At 43.9% G+C, this 22,669-nt stretch overlaps 1 protein-coding gene across 6 annotated transcripts in view; it reads right to left on the bottom strand.

Annotated features, from left to right (window-relative positions):
* Positions 1-655: 655 nt before the first annotated feature.
* LOC133506703 (uncharacterized) overlaps positions 656-22,669 on the bottom strand; it is a 35,565-nt gene continuing 13,551 nt past the window's right edge. For all 6 annotated transcript variants that reach the window (XM_061831100.1, XM_061831103.1, XM_061831102.1 and 3 more), the window contains exons 29-64: positions 22,490-22,587; positions 21,507-21,529; positions 21,407-21,428; positions 21,302-21,329; positions 20,005-20,089; positions 19,757-19,903; positions 18,881-19,092; positions 17,017-17,120; positions 16,682-16,800; positions 16,439-16,594; positions 15,822-16,036; positions 15,648-15,733; positions 15,179-15,309; positions 14,971-15,096; positions 14,488-14,678; positions 14,167-14,255; positions 13,432-13,559; positions 13,194-13,321; positions 12,725-12,842; positions 11,316-11,534; positions 11,053-11,223; positions 10,645-10,794; positions 10,493-10,557; positions 10,288-10,417; positions 8,676-8,761; positions 8,469-8,598; positions 7,227-7,417; positions 5,715-5,805; positions 5,156-5,285; positions 4,858-5,048; positions 3,714-3,875; positions 3,506-3,642; positions 2,472-2,611; positions 2,188-2,282; positions 1,861-2,113; positions 656-1,135 (exon numbers count right to left, since the gene is read on the bottom strand). In XM_061831100.1, coding sequence (XP_061687084.1) covers positions 1,065-1,135; positions 1,861-2,113; positions 2,188-2,282; positions 2,472-2,611; positions 3,506-3,642; positions 3,714-3,875; positions 4,858-5,048; positions 5,156-5,285; positions 5,715-5,805; positions 7,227-7,417; positions 8,469-8,598; positions 8,676-8,761; positions 10,288-10,417; positions 10,493-10,557; positions 10,645-10,794; positions 11,053-11,223; positions 11,316-11,534; positions 12,725-12,842; positions 13,194-13,321; positions 13,432-13,559; positions 14,167-14,255; positions 14,488-14,678; positions 14,971-15,096; positions 15,179-15,309; positions 15,648-15,733; positions 15,822-16,036; positions 16,439-16,594; positions 16,682-16,800; positions 17,017-17,120; positions 18,881-19,092; positions 19,757-19,903; positions 20,005-20,089; positions 21,302-21,329; positions 21,407-21,428; positions 21,507-21,529; positions 22,490-22,587 — 4,618 coding nt within the window. In that variant the 3' untranslated portion in view covers positions 656-1,064. The remainder of the gene's footprint in view (positions 1,136-1,860; positions 2,114-2,187; positions 2,283-2,471; positions 2,612-3,505; positions 3,643-3,713; positions 3,876-4,857; positions 5,049-5,155; positions 5,286-5,714; positions 5,806-7,226; positions 7,418-8,468; positions 8,599-8,675; positions 8,762-10,287; positions 10,418-10,492; positions 10,558-10,644; positions 10,795-11,052; positions 11,224-11,315; positions 11,535-12,724; positions 12,843-13,193; positions 13,322-13,431; positions 13,560-14,166; positions 14,256-14,487; positions 14,679-14,970; positions 15,097-15,178; positions 15,310-15,647; positions 15,734-15,821; positions 16,037-16,438; positions 16,595-16,681; positions 16,801-17,016; positions 17,121-18,880; positions 19,093-19,756; positions 19,904-20,004; positions 20,090-21,301; positions 21,330-21,406; positions 21,429-21,506; positions 21,530-22,489; positions 22,588-22,669) is intronic.

The following is a 22,669-nucleotide window of genomic DNA, read 5'->3' as shown; positions in this document are numbered from 1 at the left end:
GCGAATACGACCCTTGTGAGGTTAAGCGTCGTGGAAGATTGACGGATGGAACATCACTCAGGATCTGAATTGTTAATGCCACACGGGTGTCTTATTATTCTTATTATATTTCCCAATCTAGCAGGCATGTAGCCACACCCCCCCCCCTTACCCGAATGTTTCGATTTCTACAACCACAGCAAAGTCTAACAAAATTAATTTCAAAATGTTTGCACTTTTTCTTCAGTCTGAGCCATTTTGTGTCGCTTTTGTTTTCATTGGGTGTGGTGAAATCGGACTTTTGGTGTGGTCCAAAATATTACACCCCCCCCCCCCCCACCAAATGAAAAACAGGACCACTTTATGGGCGGGGGCAGAGTAAATGATTTGTATTTCAGTGCCAACGGCTCGATCCATCCTCACTTTCTTCGTAAAGATGAACACTTGACTTTTTTTTTTTTGTCTGTGTGTTCCAAATGATTGATCTATTTTGTACATTTTCCAATCACTAAACTCTTATTTCTATTGAACTATTCAGGTATTGAAATGCTGCAATTGTTTTTGTGTGAAATGCCGACCTGTATTTTTTACGGATTAAAAACATTTTTGGGGAGGTCTTTGCTATCCAGAGTTGAATCGTATTTGAAATCTGAAAAGTAACCCAAACAGCGACTCGTGTCCGTGTTTTGCAACCTTTATTCACCCAAAGGCACACGGGAGTACTTTACATGAATTTTAACTACACACCACCAAAAAAAGTCACACCAATGTCGATGATGGCGACAATTTATTTACAAATGGACTTCTTGTGAAATCTGGCCCTGTTGAAAGTTTTATTCTCATTTCGGAATGTTAACGGAAGGATACACAAGTCGAGTGCAAATGCTATCTAGTAGTTATCTATGTTACAATCCTGCTTGTCACGATACGTTGCTGAACAAAAGGTATTAATGAGTACCTATCCGGTGAAATTGTAAAACATGTCGCAGCATACCTGATCATCAACGGTTGGGAATCACTTCATCTGATATGATATCCTGATAAACAATATTTTTCAATATGAAAACCATTCACGCGTGAGTCGATCAAACGGATGTGACCAACAGGCCGAGGATGAGAAGCGAGAGCCCGCCGGCCGCTGCTCTCGCACGGGAACCTGAAACGGAAAGTCGGGTTAGATGTTGCCGCTCGGTGTTTTTGTGACCCAAAAAAAAAAAAATCTGACATTCAAAAGTTTTTTTTAAATTTGAAGATATTCTTCGATAGACAAACTACAAAATTGGGTGCAAAAATATGTGAATATGTGTATATACCTGTACTGGGGTGGGACTTTGTAAAGGAAATACCATTTGGTACATACATAAGCCGCAGCCGTGTAAAAGCCGCAAGTGCCCACATTGAAACACGAAATATTTACAAAGAAAGACAGTACACAGAGTTCAACTCTAGTGCTACCGCGCTAATGCTAGCACCACGCTAACAGGGGCAGTTAAAAAAAAAAAAAACATACTGGTAAAAATCACAGACACGGCAGTAACACTAGAACAGCGCTAACAGTGCCGGACCGGTAAAAGTCACTTCCTCGGCACATACATTCCACCGGTCTCACTCCGCTCAAGTGACCCTCCAAATTAGCCGCTTCACCGCATAAAATGCAAGGTTGAAAGAAAAAAAGTCGCGGAAAATAACAGTAGTTAAAACAATATCTCGTATTTTATGTTCCAAACAACACGGAACAATTTTCAGTGAACGATTATCCGGTACGCCGTTGACGCCGACGCGGGCGTCAGAGCTCGCCTACCAAAATGGAGGAATTGGACAGCGGCGCAAATATGGAGGCAAATGGCAACGGCGGGCATGTTTTTTTGGTTCCGTACTCACCGTTGGAGCCGGCCGTAGGTCTCGGGGATGGTTGGTTGGAACCGGCCGTAGATCCCGGAGATGGTTGGTTGGAGCCTTTTGTGGGGGGTGCTGTGGGGTCAGCTTTGCCACCTTGCAGGCCCAGTGCTAGCGTGTTCAGGTCAGACTGGAACTGGTTTTGGATCCATTCTTGCACCAGCTCTTGGTTTTCGTACAACTTCAAGTCTGGCAAGTTGGTGCCGATAAGACCGCTAACGTTACGTACACTCAAACCCTGGGAAAGGAGGAGGGGCCGTGACCTCAGTGAACAAACTAAACATCGGCGTGAACTGAAATGTACACACTGACCAAAACAACGGAACGATCCAGCGAAATGAACGTTTCCAGATCCATGTTGACGTCAGAGCCCACCAGAGCGCTAACGTATTCTGGTGGCGCGCCCCCTGCAGTTCGGGGTAGAAAAGACAAGTCAGTACGTCGTCATCGTTTTAAGTGACCGTGTAAAGTAGGGACGTCCAGGCTACGGTCCGGGGGGCCAGTTGTGGCCCAGGCCTGTTGTTTTTAGTGGCCGTTTTTTTTTTTTTTTTTTAAGGAGGTGGTACAGTCTAAGGATGTTGTGTGTGTTGGCCTACCAACAAAAGGGGTCATTAGCTGGTACTCCGATGTGGAAACGGTGGAGCGTGTGCTTCCCCTGAAAGCTTCTAAAGCGACATTGAAGAGAACTTGCTTTTTCACCAGCGTGCAGGTGGACACATTCAAGACGCTCGCGTTTCTGCAGGATTTCACACGCTGATGTGAAATACGCACAATGTGCTTCACTTATTCAACATTTTATTGAGTTACGGCCTTAGTCAAAAGTAGTAGCACCGTAATTACCGGCCTACAGAGCGCACCTGGTTATAAGCCGCACACAGTACATTTGTAAAGGAAATACTATTTGGTACATACATAAGCCACAGCCGTGTAAAAGCCGCAAGTGTCCACATTGAAACAAGAGATATTTACAAAAAAAGACGGTACACAGAGTTTAATGCTAGTGCCGTCGCGCTAACACTAACGCTAGCGTTAGCCGCCACAATCGCTAACGCTACCGCTAGGCCCACCACACTAACACTAGTGCCGCCGTACTAACATTAACGCCGCCGCACTAACTAACTAACACTAATGCTACTGCTCGCGTCGCCGCAATAATTAACGCTAGCGCCGCCGCACTAAAAAAAAAAAAAAAAAAAAAAACATACTTGTAAAAATCACTGCAACACGGCAGTAACATGCTACTCACTCTTACCTTTTCCGCTCGAGTGCTCCCTTGCGGCAGTTAGAAAAAATGCACAAATTAGCCGCATCACCGCATAAACCGCAGGGTTGAAAGCGGGTGGAAAAAGTCGCGGCTTATAGGCCGGAAATTACGGTGCTAGTTTTCCAGCGGCTCAGATGTGATAAGTGGGAAAAAAAGCCACATTACATAAGCATCCACAGCCTTAGCCATGAAACTCATAACTGAGGGGGACTGTGTGTAGAATTCTAAAGAGAAAAATGATTTCATCACCCCAAGAAAATGTACCGGACATGAAACACTTTGAATACTTTCCAGACGCATACACGTACTTTGCACAAGTATGCGTTCGTCAACCGAAAAACAGCAGAATGTCCCTCCAGATATTACCTGAGACTTTCTGCCGAAATAGTTTGGAGGACATCAGCGTCCAGGGAACACAGATTGTCGCCTCCGACGGCGTTGAGCTCCGCGCTGCCGAGCGTGTTCCCGACGTGACTCAGATATTTGGTGATGATCCGCTCGGCCTGCGTGGGGAGTCAAACGCGTTTTTTTCCCCAGAGCTACTGCAATGTTTCCAGCCCACGCATTGACGTACCAGGGTCGCGTTCCAGGGCCCGTTGGACGCATCCATGAGGGAGGCCAGCGTGTCCACCAAAGCGACGTCCCACAAGTTGACGTCATCGACGGTGGCTTGACGTGAAGCCGGTCCAAGGAGTTGGACCTGATCCTCCGGGATGGCTGACTGGTCTGCATACACCTTCAAAACAAAAACTGCATTATTCTTTACACACATTGCACCGTAGAACTTGTATTTTTTCCTCGTTTCAAGAGATAGGGAAGCACGGATTGCAGGTATCCGCTTTATTTCAAGGTATCAGGTACTTGTGAAGGTTACCGATGCAGCCACCGATACTGTTAAAAAAAAGTCCTCCTCACCAGTAGTTGGTGCTACAACGCGGCCGTCGGACAAATTGGCAAATTACCATATGTCCAAAAGAAAGAAAGAAAAGAAAAAAAGAAAAGGACAGAGGAAAAAAGAGAAGCGAAAAGGAAAAAAGAAAAAAAATTGAAAAAGATAGAGAGAAAGATAGTCAAAATAGAAAGAATAAGAGAGAAACACAAAGTGAGAAAGACCGAAATAAAGAAACAAAGGAAAAAGCAAAAAGGACAAAGGAAAAAAGAAAAGGACAGAAAAAAGAGAAGCAAAAAGAAAAAGAAAAAATGAGAAAAAGATAGAGAAAGAAAAAGACAAAAAGAAAAAAGAAAGACAGAAAAAGAAAGAAAGAGAAGGAAAAAGAAAGCAAAAAAGAGAAATAAAAAAGGGAAAAAGATAAAGGTAAAAACGAAAAAAAATAAAAAGAGCAAAAAAACAAAGGTAAAAGAAAAAGATTGAAAGGAAAAAAGAAAGAAACAAAAGAAAGAAAAAGATCAAAAAAGAAAACGGAAAAAGCAAAAGCAAAAAAGAACAAGAAAAAGACAAAAGTAAAGAAAAAGAGCAAAAAAAGAAAAAAGCGAAAGGAAAAAAGAAAAGATAAACAAAAAAGACAAAAGACAAAGGAAAGAAAAAAGAAAAAGAAAGAATGGTCTTTGTTCAGGGTTGTCTGTCGCTGAGGTATGTAGCAAAAGTGGTGGAATCTTTGAAAAATGACCAGTCATCATTTTCGGAAAATGATTTTGCAAACGTCAACGTTTGGGTCCGGGGACCCCAGTTTGAGTACCGCTGATTTCTGTCGGCCCACCTCTCGCAGCTTCTCCAGAACGACCTCGAGGTACTCGTCCTGGTCCACCTTGGCCGTGATGGCGCCCAGGTTGTCCCTGACGACGGTGGCGTTGAGGCAGCAGTCGAACTGACCGACGTCGTCGTAGTCGAAGGGGAACGTCTCGTCGCTGACGGTCACCTGCGTGATGTAGCCGACCGTGCACTCGTTCGCTACGGGTCAACGGGGGGGGGGGGGGGGGGGGGGGGGGAGACGCCATTTTGAAAGAAGCAAACTCGGCGAGAACGGGGTTTGAAAAAACGAAATAAAATGAACAAACCGAGTGAGCGCTTGGCCTTCTTTGGAATGGACTTCCCGATTTCTATCTTCAGGCTCTTCCGCTTCTGCTTGTCCACACGGTTTTCCCTGAGAACTTTCAGGAAGTCCTTCAAGAAACTTCGCTTTGTTTCCTGCAAGGCAACAAATATAGCGTGAGGCGCACAAGACGGCGTGACGAACCCACTCAATCCCAACACGTGTCATTAGAGGAATGATCCAATTCCATTTTTTAATAACAAAGAAGGCCTCCTGAAACCAGTTTCACTGATCAACACCAAATTGGGTGGGAATGTCTATCGTAAGGAGCCAGACAAAAAATAAATAAATAAAATCTGAAGATCTATGCTCAAAAATTGAACAGGAAGTCGGCCATTTTGAATCCTAGCACCCATTTTGGCCTCCTACATAATGCACACTCATCGGAAACGGGTATACGTAGTAGTATCCCCAACCATGGTGATGTGATGCCAAACCTTGACAACCTTTGTGACAGTTAAGATTTGAAACACTGGACTAATCCGTCAAATGAAGAGAACAAAAAAAAAAAAAGTGCGACATACTCGGTCAAAGTTGACGTAGAAGTTGGATGTCATGAACAGAGGTAAAATTCCAAGACCCTCCAAGGTTGCTTGGGTCCAATTGGACGAAGTACTGTATGGCGACACACAAAAGCACACATTTTTCACAGAACAAGATGGCAGAAAATTGATTAAATCCCCAGCCCCTATTTTTTTTTTTTTTTTTATGATTTTAATGTAAAGTTTACGTTTTAAGTTTTAAGTTAAAAGTTTATACAATGTGTCACAATTATGATTCCCCCAAACTTCCCACCATTTAAAAATACAACAATATCGTCTGCAGAAGAAAATCGCTTACAGAGGACTTGATCTCAGAAGTGCAAAAACACATTTCTGCTAACAACCCTGGCTAAACTTAGCTCCTCCCCAACCTCCAAAAATCTTAAACGGACGTGTGTCATTTCAACATACTTTCATGACACTGATTATTACTTTCTTGTAGTGGACAAAAATACACTCAAAAGCTGCAAATATGCAATTTCTTTCTGTAAGTCACTAGTGTCAAACCCAAGGCCCGGGGGCCAAATTCGGCACGACGCATGAGATCATGTGGTCCCCGGTGGCAAATCATGTGTATCAACTTCCATTATTTTTTTTGTGTTCAACTCTGTACCAAAATTTCAAATTGTCCTATCATAAATGATAACGTTGAGATATTACAAGCATTTTTGTGTTACCAAACAACAATAGTTGGGAAAAACCCATTACCCTTGATTTCTGAATCCAAAACTAGTTCATAAATTTTACGTTTGAATATAATGAGGCGGTTAAATTTTTTTTTAATCATTTCACAGCCATAACGGCCGTCCGAGGGAAACCCCAAGTACCGTAATTTCTGACCTACAAGCCGCGACTTTTTTTTTTTTCCCCACACGCTTTCAACCCTGCGGTTTATGCGGTGATGCGGCTAATTTGTGCATTTTTTTTCTAACAGCCGCAAGGAGGCACTCGAGCGGAAAAGGTAAGAATGAGACCGGTGGAATATATGTGCCGAGGACTTTTACCGGCCTTGTTAGCGCTGAGCTAGCGTTAGCGCTGTGCTAACATGTTACTGGCCTGTCTCCGTGATATTTACCGGTACGTTGTATTTTAACCAGCCCTGTTAGCGTTAGCACGGTGCTAGCATTAGCGCTACCTCTAGCATGGCGCTAGCGTTAGTACTAGCGTTAGGGCAGTGTTAGCACTAGTCTTTCTTTGTAAATATCTCGTGTTTCAATGTGGGCACTTGAGGCTTTTACACAGCTGCGGCGTGTGTATGTACCAGTGGTATTTCCTTTACAAATGTACTCAGTGAGGCTTGTAACCAGGTGCGCTCTCTAGGCCGGGAATTACGATACAATGTGGCCTGCGACAAAAATGAGTTTGACACCCCTGCGTAAGTGAATATATCCACACCCCCCACACCGTACCTCCCCAAAAAAAAAACAATTAGCTGAATTTGCCGATAGTAAACCATGACTATGCCATTGAAACCCAGAAATACTAAATTATTACCCATATTCGGTGTTCCCGCTCAGCAGCAGCGCTTCCACCGCCGCGACTTGGACCTCACTGAGCTCGGCACAGTTCTGCAGTTTCCCCAGGATGGATCCGTCCGAGGTGGCGATATACGCGCCGTCCAGCGTGCAACACATGTTCCCTAACACCGATACGTCCATCGCCGTCAAGCTTGTGTTGGTGATGCCCTGGGTGGTGGGGAGCAGAGAGAAAATTCCATTCATATGTTCTTCTGGAACTCTTCAGGGTGTGAAATTGGGAGAAAATATGAAATTGAAGATATAAATTTACTTCTAACTTTTCCAAAAAGATTTTGACTGGGTTCAGGTGAAGTTCTTAAAAACACCGAAGTCATCCAAATACAGCAAACATGTTGTACATAGATATTATTGGATTATCAGTATTATTTTTAGGAGGGGGGGATTATTATTCTTATGTGCTGCTGCTGGAAAAAAAAACACGAATTTCCTTATTACAGGACAAATACATGATAATTCTACTCAATAAAAAATATTTTAAAAATAAAGGCCATTTATGAGAAAAAAGGGCAATGGTTTATGAGTATTAGAAGCAATTTAAAAGGAACAAGTCATTTTACAAAATTACTCATATGGTTCATATTCCATATCCTAAGTTTAAAAAATATATATATATATATTTTTCATTTTACAAGGTAATGTTACATTAAATTTTATAATGTCCTATTATGAGACAAAAAAAGCGTGAATATAAAAAGTTGTCAACCCTGTCCTAATATATCACTCGATCAGGTTATGAGTTTAGGAGAATAAAGTCATCATTTTACAAAGTACATGATGATCTTGTCATATTGCAAAATAAGATAATTCCATCCATCCATTTTCTTTGCCGCTTATCCTCACGAGGGTCGCGGAGAGTGCTGGAGCCTATCCCGGCTATCAAAGGGCAGGAAGCGGGGTACGCCCTGAACTGGTCGCCAGCCAATCGCAAGGCACATGGAGACAAACAGCTGCACTCACAATCACACCTAGGGGCAATTTAGAGCGTCCAATTAATGTTGCATGTTTTTGGGATGTGGGAGGAAACCGGAGTGCCCGGAGAAAACGTGCAAACTCACACAGGCGGATCGAACCCGGGTCCTCAGAACTGTGAGTCCACCGCTTTTACCAGCTGATCCACCGTGCCACCCGAGGTCATAGTTATATGCTAAAAATAAATTCAACACCCTCCCATGCGCAGTGTTTGTCCCGCCGAACTCACCAGGCAGCTCCGCGCATTATCGAACAGAACTCCCGGTACGCCGGCGAGCTCCGAAGAGAAGACGGAGAAGTCGGCTTCTGCCAGCTCTTCAAAGTAAGACCTGCAGGTGGCCTGCGGCACCAGCGAGTAACTGTGGAAGGGCACCAAACAGCTTTCATATTTTTCTTAGCGCGCACAAAAGGAGCCTGATGACGATGATGTACTTACTTGTAGTACAGCAGAACATCCAGGGGGTAAAGGTCAAAGCTGGTGGCGTCCGGCTCTCCTTTTATGTGGTTGTACATGCAGGTCAGCTGTTACAAAGCATTGGAAGGTTTTACTTGAATGCGTGCTTGGCCAGACCCCTGCAACTAAGCTGCAAAAAGCTGTTTTTGGCAAAGGATTTAAAAAAAAAAAACCCAAAAAACTAGTATTACGAGTATTAATTTCTTGTCTGCGTGTGTTGATCAAAGGTTTAGAACTATCGTGATATTGATACTAGTTTTGTTGGCATGTCTATGGGATTTACTAATACTTTGTATTAGCATGAAGCTAGCTCGCTATTGAATTTTGGAATTGGGAATCCATCCATTTTCCTTGCCGCTTATCCTCACAGGGGTCACGGGGAGTGCTGGAGCCTATCCCACCTGTCAACGGGCAGCAGGTGGGGTACACCATGAACTGGTTGCCAGCCAATCGCACGTCATATAAAGATTACACCTAGGGGCAATTTAGAGTGTCCAATTATTGTTTTTGTGATGTGGGAGGAAACCGGAGTGCCCGGAGGAAACCCACGCAGGCACGGGGAGAACATGCAAACACCACACGGGCGGGGCCGGGATCGAACCCGGGTCCTCAGAACCAGTGGATTTACCGGCTGAACCACCGTGCTGGAATTAGGAATACATTTTGGTCTTGTAGAAAAAGATGTCTTGACACTGAAAAGCTGTAAGACATCTTGTTAGCACATGAAAGAGTCTAGAATTTTTTTTAAAAAACATGTATATACAGTATATATCGAATTGTATTTTTCATATTATACATAATATATTATAATATAGATAATATATTAAAAAATATATACATATTCAATGACGTTTTTCACTAATTTCTCATTACGTCTTACCTTTTTTTTCCCCCTGCAATTTTAACTTCCCGATTCTCACATTCAATTTTTGCTCTTGGGATCCTTGGCAAACTCCCACAGTTTGACCTCTGTCCAGTTAAAGTTTTCAGTTTTGAACCATTCTTTCTCAGATTCAGTTGGAGTATAGCTCTATGCCTAAGAAAGAATCTTAAGTGTTGCCTTTCAACGTATTTGACTTAAAATGTCCCAAGTATGAAAGGACAATCTGGAGTTCCTTATCGGGACTCTACCAATTTGCAAACTTACACTGATTGTGGCTTTACAAGCACGAATCCATTCTATCGCGCGTTATATCCAAAAGAAGAAGAAGTTAGTATCAAATTACAGCATATCACCTCTCAATTTCATTTTGAATTTTCAGCAAAATTGTTTGGTGTCACATCAAGAACCCTCCGGTTTTACGGCATTACCATATACGACACTACAGCGAAATCAAAACTAGAACAATACACCTTACGTTTGTCAGAATTTTGCCACTGGGATTCTTGTCATTGTCACTGACTAGCTAAGCAAAAGCTTGGAAGCGGTTTTATTTTGTCATTTAGCAATTATGCAGTTCAGGCCACAATTTTAGGAATTCTTACTTTGGCCATGCCCCGCCCCTCAAAATACATTAATAGCATAACCCCCGATAACTAACAAAAGAAACCCTCGGCAGAGGCAATTACGATCACGCGTCAAACAATATCTCACCTGAGTCTGCACCAGGTTCACCTTGTTCTCGCCTTTCCTGCGGCACGCCCGGATCAGCTTCTTGACTTGCGACTTTTCCAAGGTCCTCACCGAAGTGCACGTGAAGCCTTGCAGCACGGACGACGACAAACTGCGGACAAACGCCACGCTCGCTCATCTAAAAACGTACTTTCAAACCGGAAAGCCGCAGAAAATAAAATCTCACTTGTCTGCGCTTCCCAGCAACGTCGTCGCCGATTCCACGGCGATAACCTCGAAGAACAGCTCGGCCTACACAAACAACAAAAAAATCATTGTATTGTAGAATATGACGCATGGAATAGTCAATATTGTTCAGTTTTTGTCAGGAGCTCCCACCTGCTGGTGTTTCCATTTCTTCCTGTTGAGCTCGGACAAAACGTTCTCATTGGGGCTAAAGCCCAGGAGCAGAGAGCCGGGAATCTCCGACGCTAAATCGTCCGGAACGTTCTCCACGATCACGTCGCTGTTGCTGTTCACTGAGATGATCTAGGTGGAGAAGGCAAATCCTTTTATCCTGATCTTGATAGTCACAGTTCCCGGAACTAAAAGGGTTCATTTAGTAGCTAGCAGGGTTCTGACCCCAAACATTCCTGGACCATTGAAACACTGAACCCATTGCTGTATGATGATGTTTCTGACTCCCAAAAAGTTCAATTTTACGCCATATTATTTAACATTTGAGGGGTGAAGACCGTATTGTAAAAACTCGAAGAGTGCTCGAATCCATCCACCCAAACGTCCCACCTGCGACACGAAGACCTGGTGGATGATCAGCGGGGCGGTCGTGAAGTGCGTCCGGAACGTCGGGTCCCGGGAGGCGGCGATCAGCTCCGATCCGTCGATGTCGCCGAAAATATTCGCGGGCACGCCGATGATGAGAGAGCCCAGCGTCAACAGCGACAAGGAGTCGTTGATCTGGGAGGAGACGGAAATCGTGCCGGTGACACCTCGCACCCTCAAATTAGAGTCGTTCCATTTTCATGAAAATAAATAAAACAGAGCGCCACCTGCATGAGCCCCGAGGACATGAGAGCAGAAATTATGGCCTTGGCCTGGCCTCCCTGCCAGCCCGTCACATTGCTCATCGTGCTCAGGGCCTCTTGCAGATCTTCGGAGGCGATGGTCTTGATCTGGCCCACAGACAAGCCGGTGCTCTGTTGGCCGAGGGCCTCTATGGCGGCGGAGTCGAGATCGTCGTCGAGATTTTCTGCCAATGCAGCAGCCACCTACCACCAAAACGGGACGTTAATAATTTTTAAGCATTCAAACACAAACTACGACAAAAAAAAATAGATCTGTCATTAGTTCTGTGGAAAATAATCCAACTTTACTTATGAATATCTCTTTCCTGCAAATATCTTTGTCCATCGATCTATGCTATTGACATATAGTGACAGGCAGGACAATTAAATACTCTTCCATGAATTTTTGTATCCACCTGTTGCTATGTATACCACAGAATGATCTTTTTATTCATCTAAACCGCCTCAAATTTCAAGATTAATACTGTCAAATACAGTCTGAGGTATAAAATTTGACCACAACAACTGACAAATGAGGTGACCAAGTTGTCCTGGGAATTTCTTCTCGTCTGAGGTAGTATCAAAGCCAGAACGGCGACGGGACACTACTGAGATCGGGGTTTTCACACTTTACACTTCCTTCTTCCTTGTCGCGTTGACAGCAACTGTCACTGTTAAAATATTTGATCATGAATGTCATTATCTGATTACAGGGTGCCATTTAGTGGGAGGAGCCCAATTTGCTGGGTAAATGTCAACTACCGTAATTCCCGGGCCCACAACCCGCGACTTTTTTCACAGCCGCCAAGCTAGTTAGAGTTCACGCCAACACACTAGCGTTAGCTCCGCCGCGTTAGCATTAGCACCGGCACGTTAGCGTGAGCGCCGCCCGGTCAACGTCATGGCCGTCGCGTTAACAGCGCTGCCGAGTTAGCGCTGACGCGTTAGTGCCGCCACGGTAGCGTTAAACTGTGTACCGAGGCTTATCACCAGGTACGCTCTGTAGGGCGGGAATTACGCTATTCTTTGAAATTAATTTAAATCAAATTTGCCAGATTATCTGCGGATATCAGACTCCTGATACCACCGGCAAAGGCAGAATATTCGTAGAACGACTTCATCCCTGGATTCCGTGTGAACTGGAAAAGAGTGGATTTTAGAGAAAGCTTAAAATGGCTTTCAACAGCCAATCTTTTACAGTCAGGAATTTGAGTCTAGTAAAACTCGAGTCCACCACTGCCTACTGGTTAGCTAGCGCGCTCGATTCTCAGCGCGGAGTACGGTGGTTACGAGCGTTCTAGCAGCGAGGGCCTACAGTCAACAAAACGGTGGGCTTTTTTCTGTGAGGCAACAGTGCTAAACAACAGCGTCCAGTGCAAAACCCTGGCGCTCACCTGCGGATCCAGGTCGGCGCACAAGGTGGTCAGGTTGTGCAGAACAATCATGCTTTCATTCGCCGACAACTGGGTGAACGCCATCCCCGGCACGAAGCAGCGGAACAACAGAGGAAGGCTGCAAAGACAAAGTGATCACAGTGCCTTTAATTAGTCTTTATAGGCACAATATAAACAATAGAAACTTTTTTTTTTTTTTTTTTGCTTGTTTCATTTTTGATGATTTATTTAAGGTTAGGCTAGAAATTGTTACTGATGAATAGGACGTCTATTTTCAATGGCGTTCGATGATGTTCATTAGGGTTACGGGTGAGCTGGAGGTTATCCTAGCTAAGACGTTAGCGGCTCGGTACACAGTGGACTTGTTCGAGAGATTCGAACCTGGGATCCGTTGCCTTTGAGGCATTTGTAATAAGCACGGGGGTGCCGTACTGGTCCTGAATAGCACATAGCATAGCTGGCCACTCACATTAAGGGGTTGAAGTTGCTGTCCTGCTTGTATAAAAGTTGTGTGTAGTAGCGGTTGACGTCGGCGGGTAAGGAGGTTTGGTTGAAGATGGCAATGTTCTGGGGATCCACAGTGAACACCTGCAGAATCTGCACTCCAGAGGAGGAGATTGTTTGAACACGCAAATTAAATGATACCCTGTAAATAGATCATAACACAACGTTAGCTAACAAATACAAAAGATATTACTTGGAAGTACCTCTGGGGATCCGAATGTAAGAAGATCTTGCAGAGTGATGAATTCGAAGAAGGGTCCGATGTATTCGGCGAACCACGCTGTTGAGTTCAGCTCTGGGTCGCTTGCGTTGTAACACTTTGGCTCCGATTCTGTTATTAAAAAGAAAAACTGTTTTCCAATGGAAACTCTTTGAACCCAGATTAGACGCCACGTATGTATTTGCATGTTTGTTCAAGAACAATTAACTGATAGTCCAATAATTCACATTTTCAACTGGTTTAGCTACCTGGCTAGCTAGCGATTTTGTTTGACTTTGGTAACAATTCAAATGTAATATTGTAGTTTTGGGGACACGTTACATTTTAGAATAAAATCAGATTTACATCAGGAAAAGGACCTTTTTTTCCCCTCAAATTTTATCTTACTCGTTTGGTTCATACTAAAGAGTTAGCACAAGGTCGCTATAGCCACAAAATGCTACTTGTTATTTAAATGAACAGTGCTGATTGAAATACATCATTCAACAAAATGTTCAAATATATTAATCAAAGCCTACAATATTTACTCTCTTCATACATATAGAACCATATGAAACTTTTTGAGAATAGAATAGCTAATGACAGAATGCTAATGCGCTTCAGCTCTTTCACAGCTGTTCAAATATTTGATTCTTCAAAATGAAACGTCATCATTTCGATGAAGAAAACCACTGAGAAAAACAGCGTACGGGTGCGACCTTTCGCTTCTTGCACCCACCCGAGTTGAGGTAGGTCGTGACGGTATCGAACACGTCTCGCCTCACAAAGTCCACAGCGGAGAAGTTCAAGATGCCAAGAACCGAGACACTGAAACAAAACCAGAACACACTGTATGAAAAGATATGCGAGGCAGTTATTTGTTATACAATGTGTGATTATTTTTAGTTCGACTGTACACAAGGAAACTCTTTTCCACACTTGAATTTATCTGATTGACCGTTTGATCAGTTCTTGCTGTTGTTCCGACTGAGCATTAAAATCGGTTAATTGAAAAACTCCTCGGTGGACATAAGTACAGGCAACAAATCGGAGGACGTACAATTTCCGAAAGGCCAGGCAGGAGGCGTCGTACGTCGTGACGTTTCTGACGAGATCCCGTGTGAGGAAATCCAAGTAGTTAGCCAGGCGTCGGTCAAACCAGGCTTCGACCTCCGATCTGGCGGAGCTGCCGAAAGCCAAAGGCCAGACGCAGGGTAGCGTCGGCTCCCTCACCTCCACCGGGAGCGTCTCCTGGAGCGAGGAGAAGGCAGTCACGTAATGTTAGAGCGTCAAGTATCACTTTTGAGCATTATGCCCACAACATCGGAAAACTGAAGGAATGTCTTAATTCTTGACCATTTCCAAGCCTGATTTGTGGTTACACGTTTCATTCGTTCTTTGTCCAGCTTACAAACTGCTTTCTGTGATGTGTCAAATTTCCAAGAGATTTTTTCAGCTTCTTGAAGAGGTGGATCAAGTCCAGTTAGTCCTCACTGAAGGCCCCGGTTACCAAATCCAGGGCCAGCGGTTGATATTTACACACCGTCTCTAGGAACGAGGGCGTTTTGAGGTAGTTGCTGAAGATGGAGCAAAGTTCGTCGTCTTTGTCGACGATGTCAGGCCGGCGGAGGTAGTCGCCGAGCTCGGATGGAGCAACCGAGTTCACCAACTAAATCCGCCACAAAGACGAAGGAGATTATAGTCATGAGGATTTTCCCGAAAAAAAAAATATATTCCTCGTGGACATGCACCTGTTTCCTTTGGTCCTGAGGAATGAGGGACAGGAAGGTGGTCAGGTTGGGCAGCTGGAAGCCCATGAACGAACTCTCCAGGAAGAGGTAGTAACTTTGGTTGTTGTCATAGCAACGCAGAGGGGTCGGTTCTGAGGTGAACATATCACATTTTCCTTTATTCCTTTATACATTTTTAAAGATGACCATCTATTCATTTTCTACAGCGCTTGTTCTCATTAGGTTTAAGAAGTTGGTTCCTATCTCAGCTGACTTCGAGGTTGAGGTCAGGTACACCTCGGACTGGTTGGCAGTTTTTCAGTTATTTACTTCTTTTTGTTTCTAGACTTGTCTGCCAATTAAGACCGAAAGAGAGCATCAGCATCTCTTGAGCTGGTGTCTGCCTTGTGGTCAAAAGGATCTGTGTTTGAATCTTGGCTGCGCCCTGTTTGTGTTCAACTTCATTTATCTTGAAAAATGATGCGATTACCTTGGAGAGCCTGAACGATGTGCTCGTGTATTTCCTTCTGTGTGAGTTCGCCGAGACTCGAGATGGTGTCATTGAGGCCCATAACTCTGAGGAATTGGATGAACGAGAAAACGCTCAGCGACCGTCGATGAGAAATTCGTGCAACCGGAGGTCGAAGCGGTTTACTCCTCGTACCCCTCCCGTTCGGCGCTGCAGTTCTTGGCCGACAGGATTTTGAAGAACGGAGAAACGTGCTGCGGGGACAGCTGGAACAGCAGCGGGGGCAGTCGACGGCGGAGCCACACTGACACCGCCGCGTCGTTGACGGACGCATCGGAGAGGTTCGCGCGGTCGAACACAACCTCCAACATGGCTGACCTCACTTGGGCGGGATATAGGCTTTCGTTACCCTGGAGGATACGGGAGAAGACAGCAGCCAGGGGGTCAACACGAAGCGTATTACCTTGTCATTGCGACGATGCGAAAAGTGAAATGACAAATTAAAAGAGATCGCGATTAGCAATTACTGCCGTATTTAAAATCTATTTTTTTTCCCATTCACTTTGAAGCACTGAGAATTTGTTCAAAATTCTTCAGACACCGCGTCACTGATGGTGTAGTGTTACACGCGCCTGCCTTTGGTGTGGGCAGCGTGGGATCGGTCCTCGCTCAGTGATGGTGTCGATATTTACCCTGTGACTGACTCTGTCCGTCTTTCGGCCGAAGCTAGCTGGGATAGGCTCCGGCTTTCCCGCAAACCCTTGTGAGGATAAGCGGCTCGGATAATGACATGCCATTCCTCAGACACCCACCACGATAACCGGCGAGAAGTCGTCGAAGAACGCGGGCAGGAGCCGGTCGGGGACGTGCTTCGTCACCATGGCGACGTGGGCAGGGCTGGCGAGTTGACCCGGTTCGGAGGACAGGTCGGCCAGCTGTCTCACCGATAATTGCGCGAGGGCCTCGAACTGCACACAAACAGACGGAGGTTGCGATCGGATGTTGGGGATGAATATGCGGCACGGGGAAAACGGAATGGAGGCGTGAGAAAGTACCGCTGAGAAGTTGGAGTGGAGCATCTTCAGCTCGCTGATGAGCAGCAGGTGGGAGAAGGCGCCCAAGTTCAACTGAAGCCATTCGCTGCTGTTTTGGGAGTGGGCAACGCAGCCGGGATCTGGATCACAAAAACGTGCAGAGTACGCGCACACAAAGCACGTGAGTAAATTGAAGTATTTTTTTTAAGCATAAAAGATTGTACATTTATTACTAGAAAACGTCAAATCGAAACAAGTCCTACTGGAATACTTGCGATGTAGTGAGAGAACGCGTGACAAGATTTGAGGAGACAAAAAATAATAATTTCATGAGATGACCGTCGCACAGAACTCACCGGCCACGTCCTTGCGGGTCAAGAAGACCCTGATGAAGCGTGTTACAACTGACGTCTGGACGGCGCTGCTCATGTTGGGCTGGACGTCACTCAGAGACTGCACACTGTCGTTGGGGGGGGGGGGGGGGTGAAAAAAGGTGAAATTACAGTGATGCCTGGAGATAATGGGTTAATTCATGGGATGGTCACGTTCAAAACCTTGTCCGTTGAGGCGCTACTGTAAATCCTGTTTAAGGTCTGGAAACTTCTTTCCTCTTTGTGGTAGCCAGTTATATCCTACCCGGTACTCGGTGGTATACATAATGTCTCATATCTGAGGTCATCAGTACGGCCCTATTTTTAGTCGTTCTAAGGCAAGGATAAACAACACATGATTTTGTGTGGGGCGGCACGGTGGATCAGCTGAGAAGCGTTGGCCTCACAGTTCTGAGGTCCCAGGTTCGATCCCGGTCCCACCTGTGTGGAGTTTCGTGTTCTCCCCGTGCCTGCGTGGGTTTTCTCCGTGCACGGCGATTTCCTCCCACATCCCAAAAACATCCAACATTAATTGGACACTCTAAATTGCCCCTAAGTGTGATTGTTTGTCTCCGTGTGCCCAGCAATTGACTGGCAACCAGTTCAGGGTGTACCCCGCCTCCTGCCCGTCGACAGCTGGGATAGGTTCCAGCACTCCCGTGGCCCTCGTGAGGATAAGCGGCAAAAGAAAGTGGATGGCTGGATGGATTTCGCGTGCTATTATATTGCCTAACATGTTGTTGGTGCAACATAGATGCTAATGAGTGTTAGCATTAAGTCTGATGAAAAATGACTCTGCTAAGTCAACTTCAAAAATAGATTGATGGAATTTCTGCCTTCAAGCGTGTCATTAGACAGTGTGGGCCTATCATTAGCTCGTCTTTTAGCACTTTTAAATGCATTTATTTCTTTTAATTTGACTAACTTGGTTAGTTAGGGGCATTAAAGAGCTAGAAGTCCCTTTTTGGGATGAATTGCTCACTATTTGCTCAAACTGCTGCTTATCGTAGTATTGAGTTGCGTTCACTGCCACAGTACATCGCTCACATCTGTTTTTTGCACAAAAAAATTTGAACAATGGCTTGAATCTAAAAAAAAAAAAAAGTACTGTAATTTCCATCCTATAAGCCGCGACTTTTGTCACACACTTTCAACCCTGCAGTTTATACAATGATGCGGCTGCCAGGGGCGCTCAAGCAGAAAAGGTAAGAGTGAGACAGGTGGAATGTATGTGTCGAGGAAGACGCAAGTTTAATGTAATGTTGCGCTTTGTGCATGAATAAAATGAACGGACCCTCATCATGGCAAATGCAAGAAGAAATGCATATGACGCAGCTTTCAAGTTAAAAGCAAATCGAGCTGGCCGATAAAGAAGGAAACAGAGCTGCTGAACGTAAACTCGGCATAAATTAATCAATGGTGAGAAGCTGGAAACGGCAGCGGGAAGAACTGGAGCAATGTAAAAAGACGAAAATAAGCTTGAGGTAATAAAAGCAGGTGGCCGGAACCGTGTTGGTGCCGCGTCTCAGTGACCTTTACTGCTAGGTTTTTTTCCCAGTCCTGTTAGTTGCTAACTATTGTATTGCTGCCACATCACAGGCACTGTTTGGAATTAAAAGCTAAAGTATATTATTAAAACCTTGAAAACTCTGTGTACAGTCTTTCTTTGTGAATATCTCACGTCTCAATGTGGGCACATGTGGCTTGTGTATGCAGAAAATGGTTTTTCCCTTAAAAATGTACTGTGTGCGTCTTATAATCAGGTGCGCCTTATAGTCCAGAAATTACGGTAAATTGAGGCTTTCATTTTTCAAGTGAGTAAAAAACACTGCAAATACAAACGTCGTACATGTGCTGGTAGCTGGTGCAGTTCCAATCCTTGGTGGCGAGACATGACAGGAAGTCAGGCGATACCGCGTGGACAAACGGGCGAAGCCTGCGCTTGAACCAGAGCTCCAGAAAGTCGTGATCGTTGACGTGGGATCTGAGCAAGGAGTCTAGTTGCACTTCGAGGATAGCGTCCAAAATAGCAGAGGCGGCGGGATTCCCGGGGTTAAATATCTGCAAAATAAAGCGCATGCGACAACTTCAGTCATTTTGTTTTCGCACTTTTTAATGAGCCAAGGCACAGATTCCATTTTTTTAATATTCTTATTTCACATTATCTTGCTCTATTTATATTTCACAAGTCTTGACACTTATTCGGCCAATCTGAGGTGTAGGGTAAGACATTTCATGCCATATTTCTAAATGTGTGTAGAGAATAAATGAATTGTAATCTAAGGAATTAATTCATTAAAGTGGTTTTATGACGCGTTATTAAGTCAAAAGTCCCACACGCGTACTGTCACGTTTGCGTCTTAATGAGCAAGAACAGGACCTTGGGCTCACTCAGTCCTGTTGGTATTTTGCCACTTGGTTATTTCAGTTTAAGCGTCATTTCCATTCTCATTGCGAGTGTTTTCATTTTTTATTTGTATTTAAGTCTTTGTCCCGTTCCCCGAACGAAGCTGACAAGCAAATGAAGCTCACAACCCAGAGCAAAAAAAAAAAAAAAAAAAGTCAACCAAGTGAGGGCCTGTAACTCAAAAAAAAAAAAACCTTTGTGAGTTAAAGTACACAGTGTACTGAATTAATGATGATCTTGTCTGAAATGTACTCACAAATTCACTTCACATCATTTCTGAGAATTACTGAACTAGAGATCTGTTGTAGGTTTTACTACCATGTCGCCGAGAAGGTCCAGAGACTGGTTCAGCAAGTGGAAGGATTTGCTCAGGAGGAGCTTCCAGACGGTTCTCGTGTGGTTGTAGTTTGCCGAGTGGCCACATGTGAAGATCACGGACAGATCTGGAGCTGTTAGCGCTGTCAACTGCGCCGTGGAGAAGAAAAAAAAAAAAAAAAAAAAAGCGGCGTGAATGACGACTGAAGGCCACCTTCGAACGTCATTCGAGCGAGACGCACGACGCTTACCGACGCGCACGCCACTTGCTCCGTGGCAAAGTCGCACAGACGTCCTTCTTGTGCGCCGCTGTCAAGGAGGAGCTGCAGTGCGGTGCTGCTTGTGCAAAGTCAAATGTCACGTCGTAAGATATTAATGCTGAGGCGCACAGGTGCGATCATCAGAGCTCTAAAATTGAGATGTGTCGAAAATAGTTTTGTATGCCGCTGAAGAGGACAATTCTTCGATCAAGGCTTGGTCATTTCTGTACTAATTTCACTCCTAAATTCACAAGTTATAAGGAAATCACTAAACGAAAACTTGCTTCACATTCGGTGCGGACGTAGTATAACAGGTTTTCAACCAAATCAATCAATTAAAAGATTTAATTGTCATGATATTACATGCAACTTCACAAGATGTTTAAACCAATATAGATACAATAGAATAAAACAATAGATCTAAGATAAAGTAACTCAGATTCAATATTTGCAATCAAGGCAAAAAATAAGGTGTCTACAGTCTTATTGGCCATGTCCACACATTGGTAAGATTGCATTTGTACGCCGTTATTGCATAGTGAAGTTTAAAAAAAAAAAAAAGCAGTTTTGGGAAAGCTCCAGCAAATAAAGGGATGGACCGGATTCACAAAAACAAAAATTATAACTATACTCGGTTCATTTTTATGCAGCATCACCTCTCCATAAATAGTATAACCATCCATCCATTTTCTTCACCGCTTATCCTCACAAGGGTGGTGGGAGTGCTGGAGCCTAACCCACCTGTCAACGGGGAGGAGGCGGTGTACACCCTGAACTGGTTGCCAGCCAATTGCAGCCACACTCACAATCACACCTAGGGGCAATTTAGAGTGTCCAATTAATGTTGCAGGTTTTTGGGATGTGGGAGGAAACCGGAGTGCCCGGAGAAAACCCACGCAGGCACGGGGAGAACATGCAAACTTCACACAGGAGGATTTGAACCTCTGTCCTCAGAACTGAGCCCCCATTGCTTTCCAGCTAGGCCACCGTACCGCCAACAGTATACCCCAAATGCCAAAATGGACCTTGGACTTTATTTTTTTGTGACTGCGACATGCATTGCAATGCACAAAACATAAAACCCATGAAAAGGAATTTACTTTAGTAAATCCTCCGTGCGCGCTAGTCGGAGTCCTCATTTTAATTGGCATCCAGTCAGCTTATCAATTGATTTAGTATCAATACACGCACGACAGCTGGCTTCTATCATTCCAATTCAACCGGAGGACGGCGGATACGGATCGTTATTATGGAAAGGACGTTGCAGTTGTGTCAAAAGCGAACCCACCTGTTTACTCCCGTGCATATCTCGGTGGCTGTGGACGACATCGTGACGGCGTGAGTGAGGAGCAGTTACGGCGTTTTGTTTCACATGAAGTAAATTGTGACTTACCATTGATTGGCGTTACAGTGCACTGATGGGAAAGAAAAGCAGTGAGTGGAGTTATACGGTACTGATATAACATTTAGAGCTCGGTAAAAAGGAGTATCACCTCTCCAGTGTATATGATGCAACCTGTACAAAAAAAAAAAAAAAAAAAAACAAATAATAACCAAACGCACCAGACATTTTACAGTCAAATGAGATCCATTATGAAGAAAAAAAAAATGCATCGATCAACATGTCAAAATGGTGTTCGTTTCATAATGCTAATTATTGTGGCGTTAAAATGTACAGTAAGCTCGCCATAATATTTTGAAATTCTCATTTTAAACTACCGACCACAAATATTACCAATCAAGTCTACGGCAAAGCCAAAAATTAATGATACTCTGGACAAATTTGGAATTTAGTTAATTTCTGAGATTATTTTTGGTAGAAAATGACAACAAAGGGAGGAAATGTGAGAAGAGGTTTCACAGATAAAAATCTTAAAAAGCAACATACTTATAAATACAAAACACCCAATACAAATTTTTCCCATTTGCATGTACAATTTTTTAAATATTGGATTTTGATATTAATTAATGCATTGCTATATGATTACATTATTGCTCTATTTACCTTATTCAGTGTATTTTTTAATTATTGTATTATTTTTTATCTATACTACTTTATTCCGTAATCACTAACTACATATTAATTTTTGTTCATCGGGCACTACAATGTTTGACTCATATTACCAGATGTTTTTATTTCTTGACTGGAAAAAAAAAAGTTAACTGTGCAGCACATAGTCACCCACTGTCGTTTAAAAACATTTTTTCTATCGTGGAATGAAGAAAGGCAAACTCTTTTGTTCTATTCCCTCAAATTTGGCCTGGTGTGTGAATGACTGGCATTAATATACGATCACAATACTTAACATATTAATTAACATCTATTTTAGAGTTGAGGAGAAAACTGACACATTATCTTTATAAGTGCAGAATGTTTGTATAGTCTGGTATCATTGGATTGCGCGAGTGTGAGTAAAAAAAAAAAAAAAAAAAAAAAAAAAAGTTTCAATCGTGTTATTTTGTGTGTGTTTCTCACCAGGCGGAACAAACTCTGCCAGCTCCAACTTGCTGGAGCTGATGAACGACGCCGCGTGGAGAGGAACGGCGGTGACGGCCAAGTCCAGCCTTGTGAACCTGCAGAAACGACAACAGCAAACAAGATATCGTCCATGTTTCAAATCTTCCATTTGAAAGGGGGACACAAGAAGCGGTGTGC

This window comes from Syngnathoides biaculeatus, chromosome 9 (genome assembly GCF_019802595.1).
Source record: "Syngnathoides biaculeatus isolate LvHL_M chromosome 9, ASM1980259v1, whole genome shotgun sequence".
NCBI lineage: Eukaryota > Metazoa > Chordata > Actinopteri > Syngnathiformes > Syngnathidae > Syngnathoides > Syngnathoides biaculeatus.
Note: the sequence above shows the minus strand (reverse complement) of the source record. Positions and strands in the feature narration are given on the sequence as shown.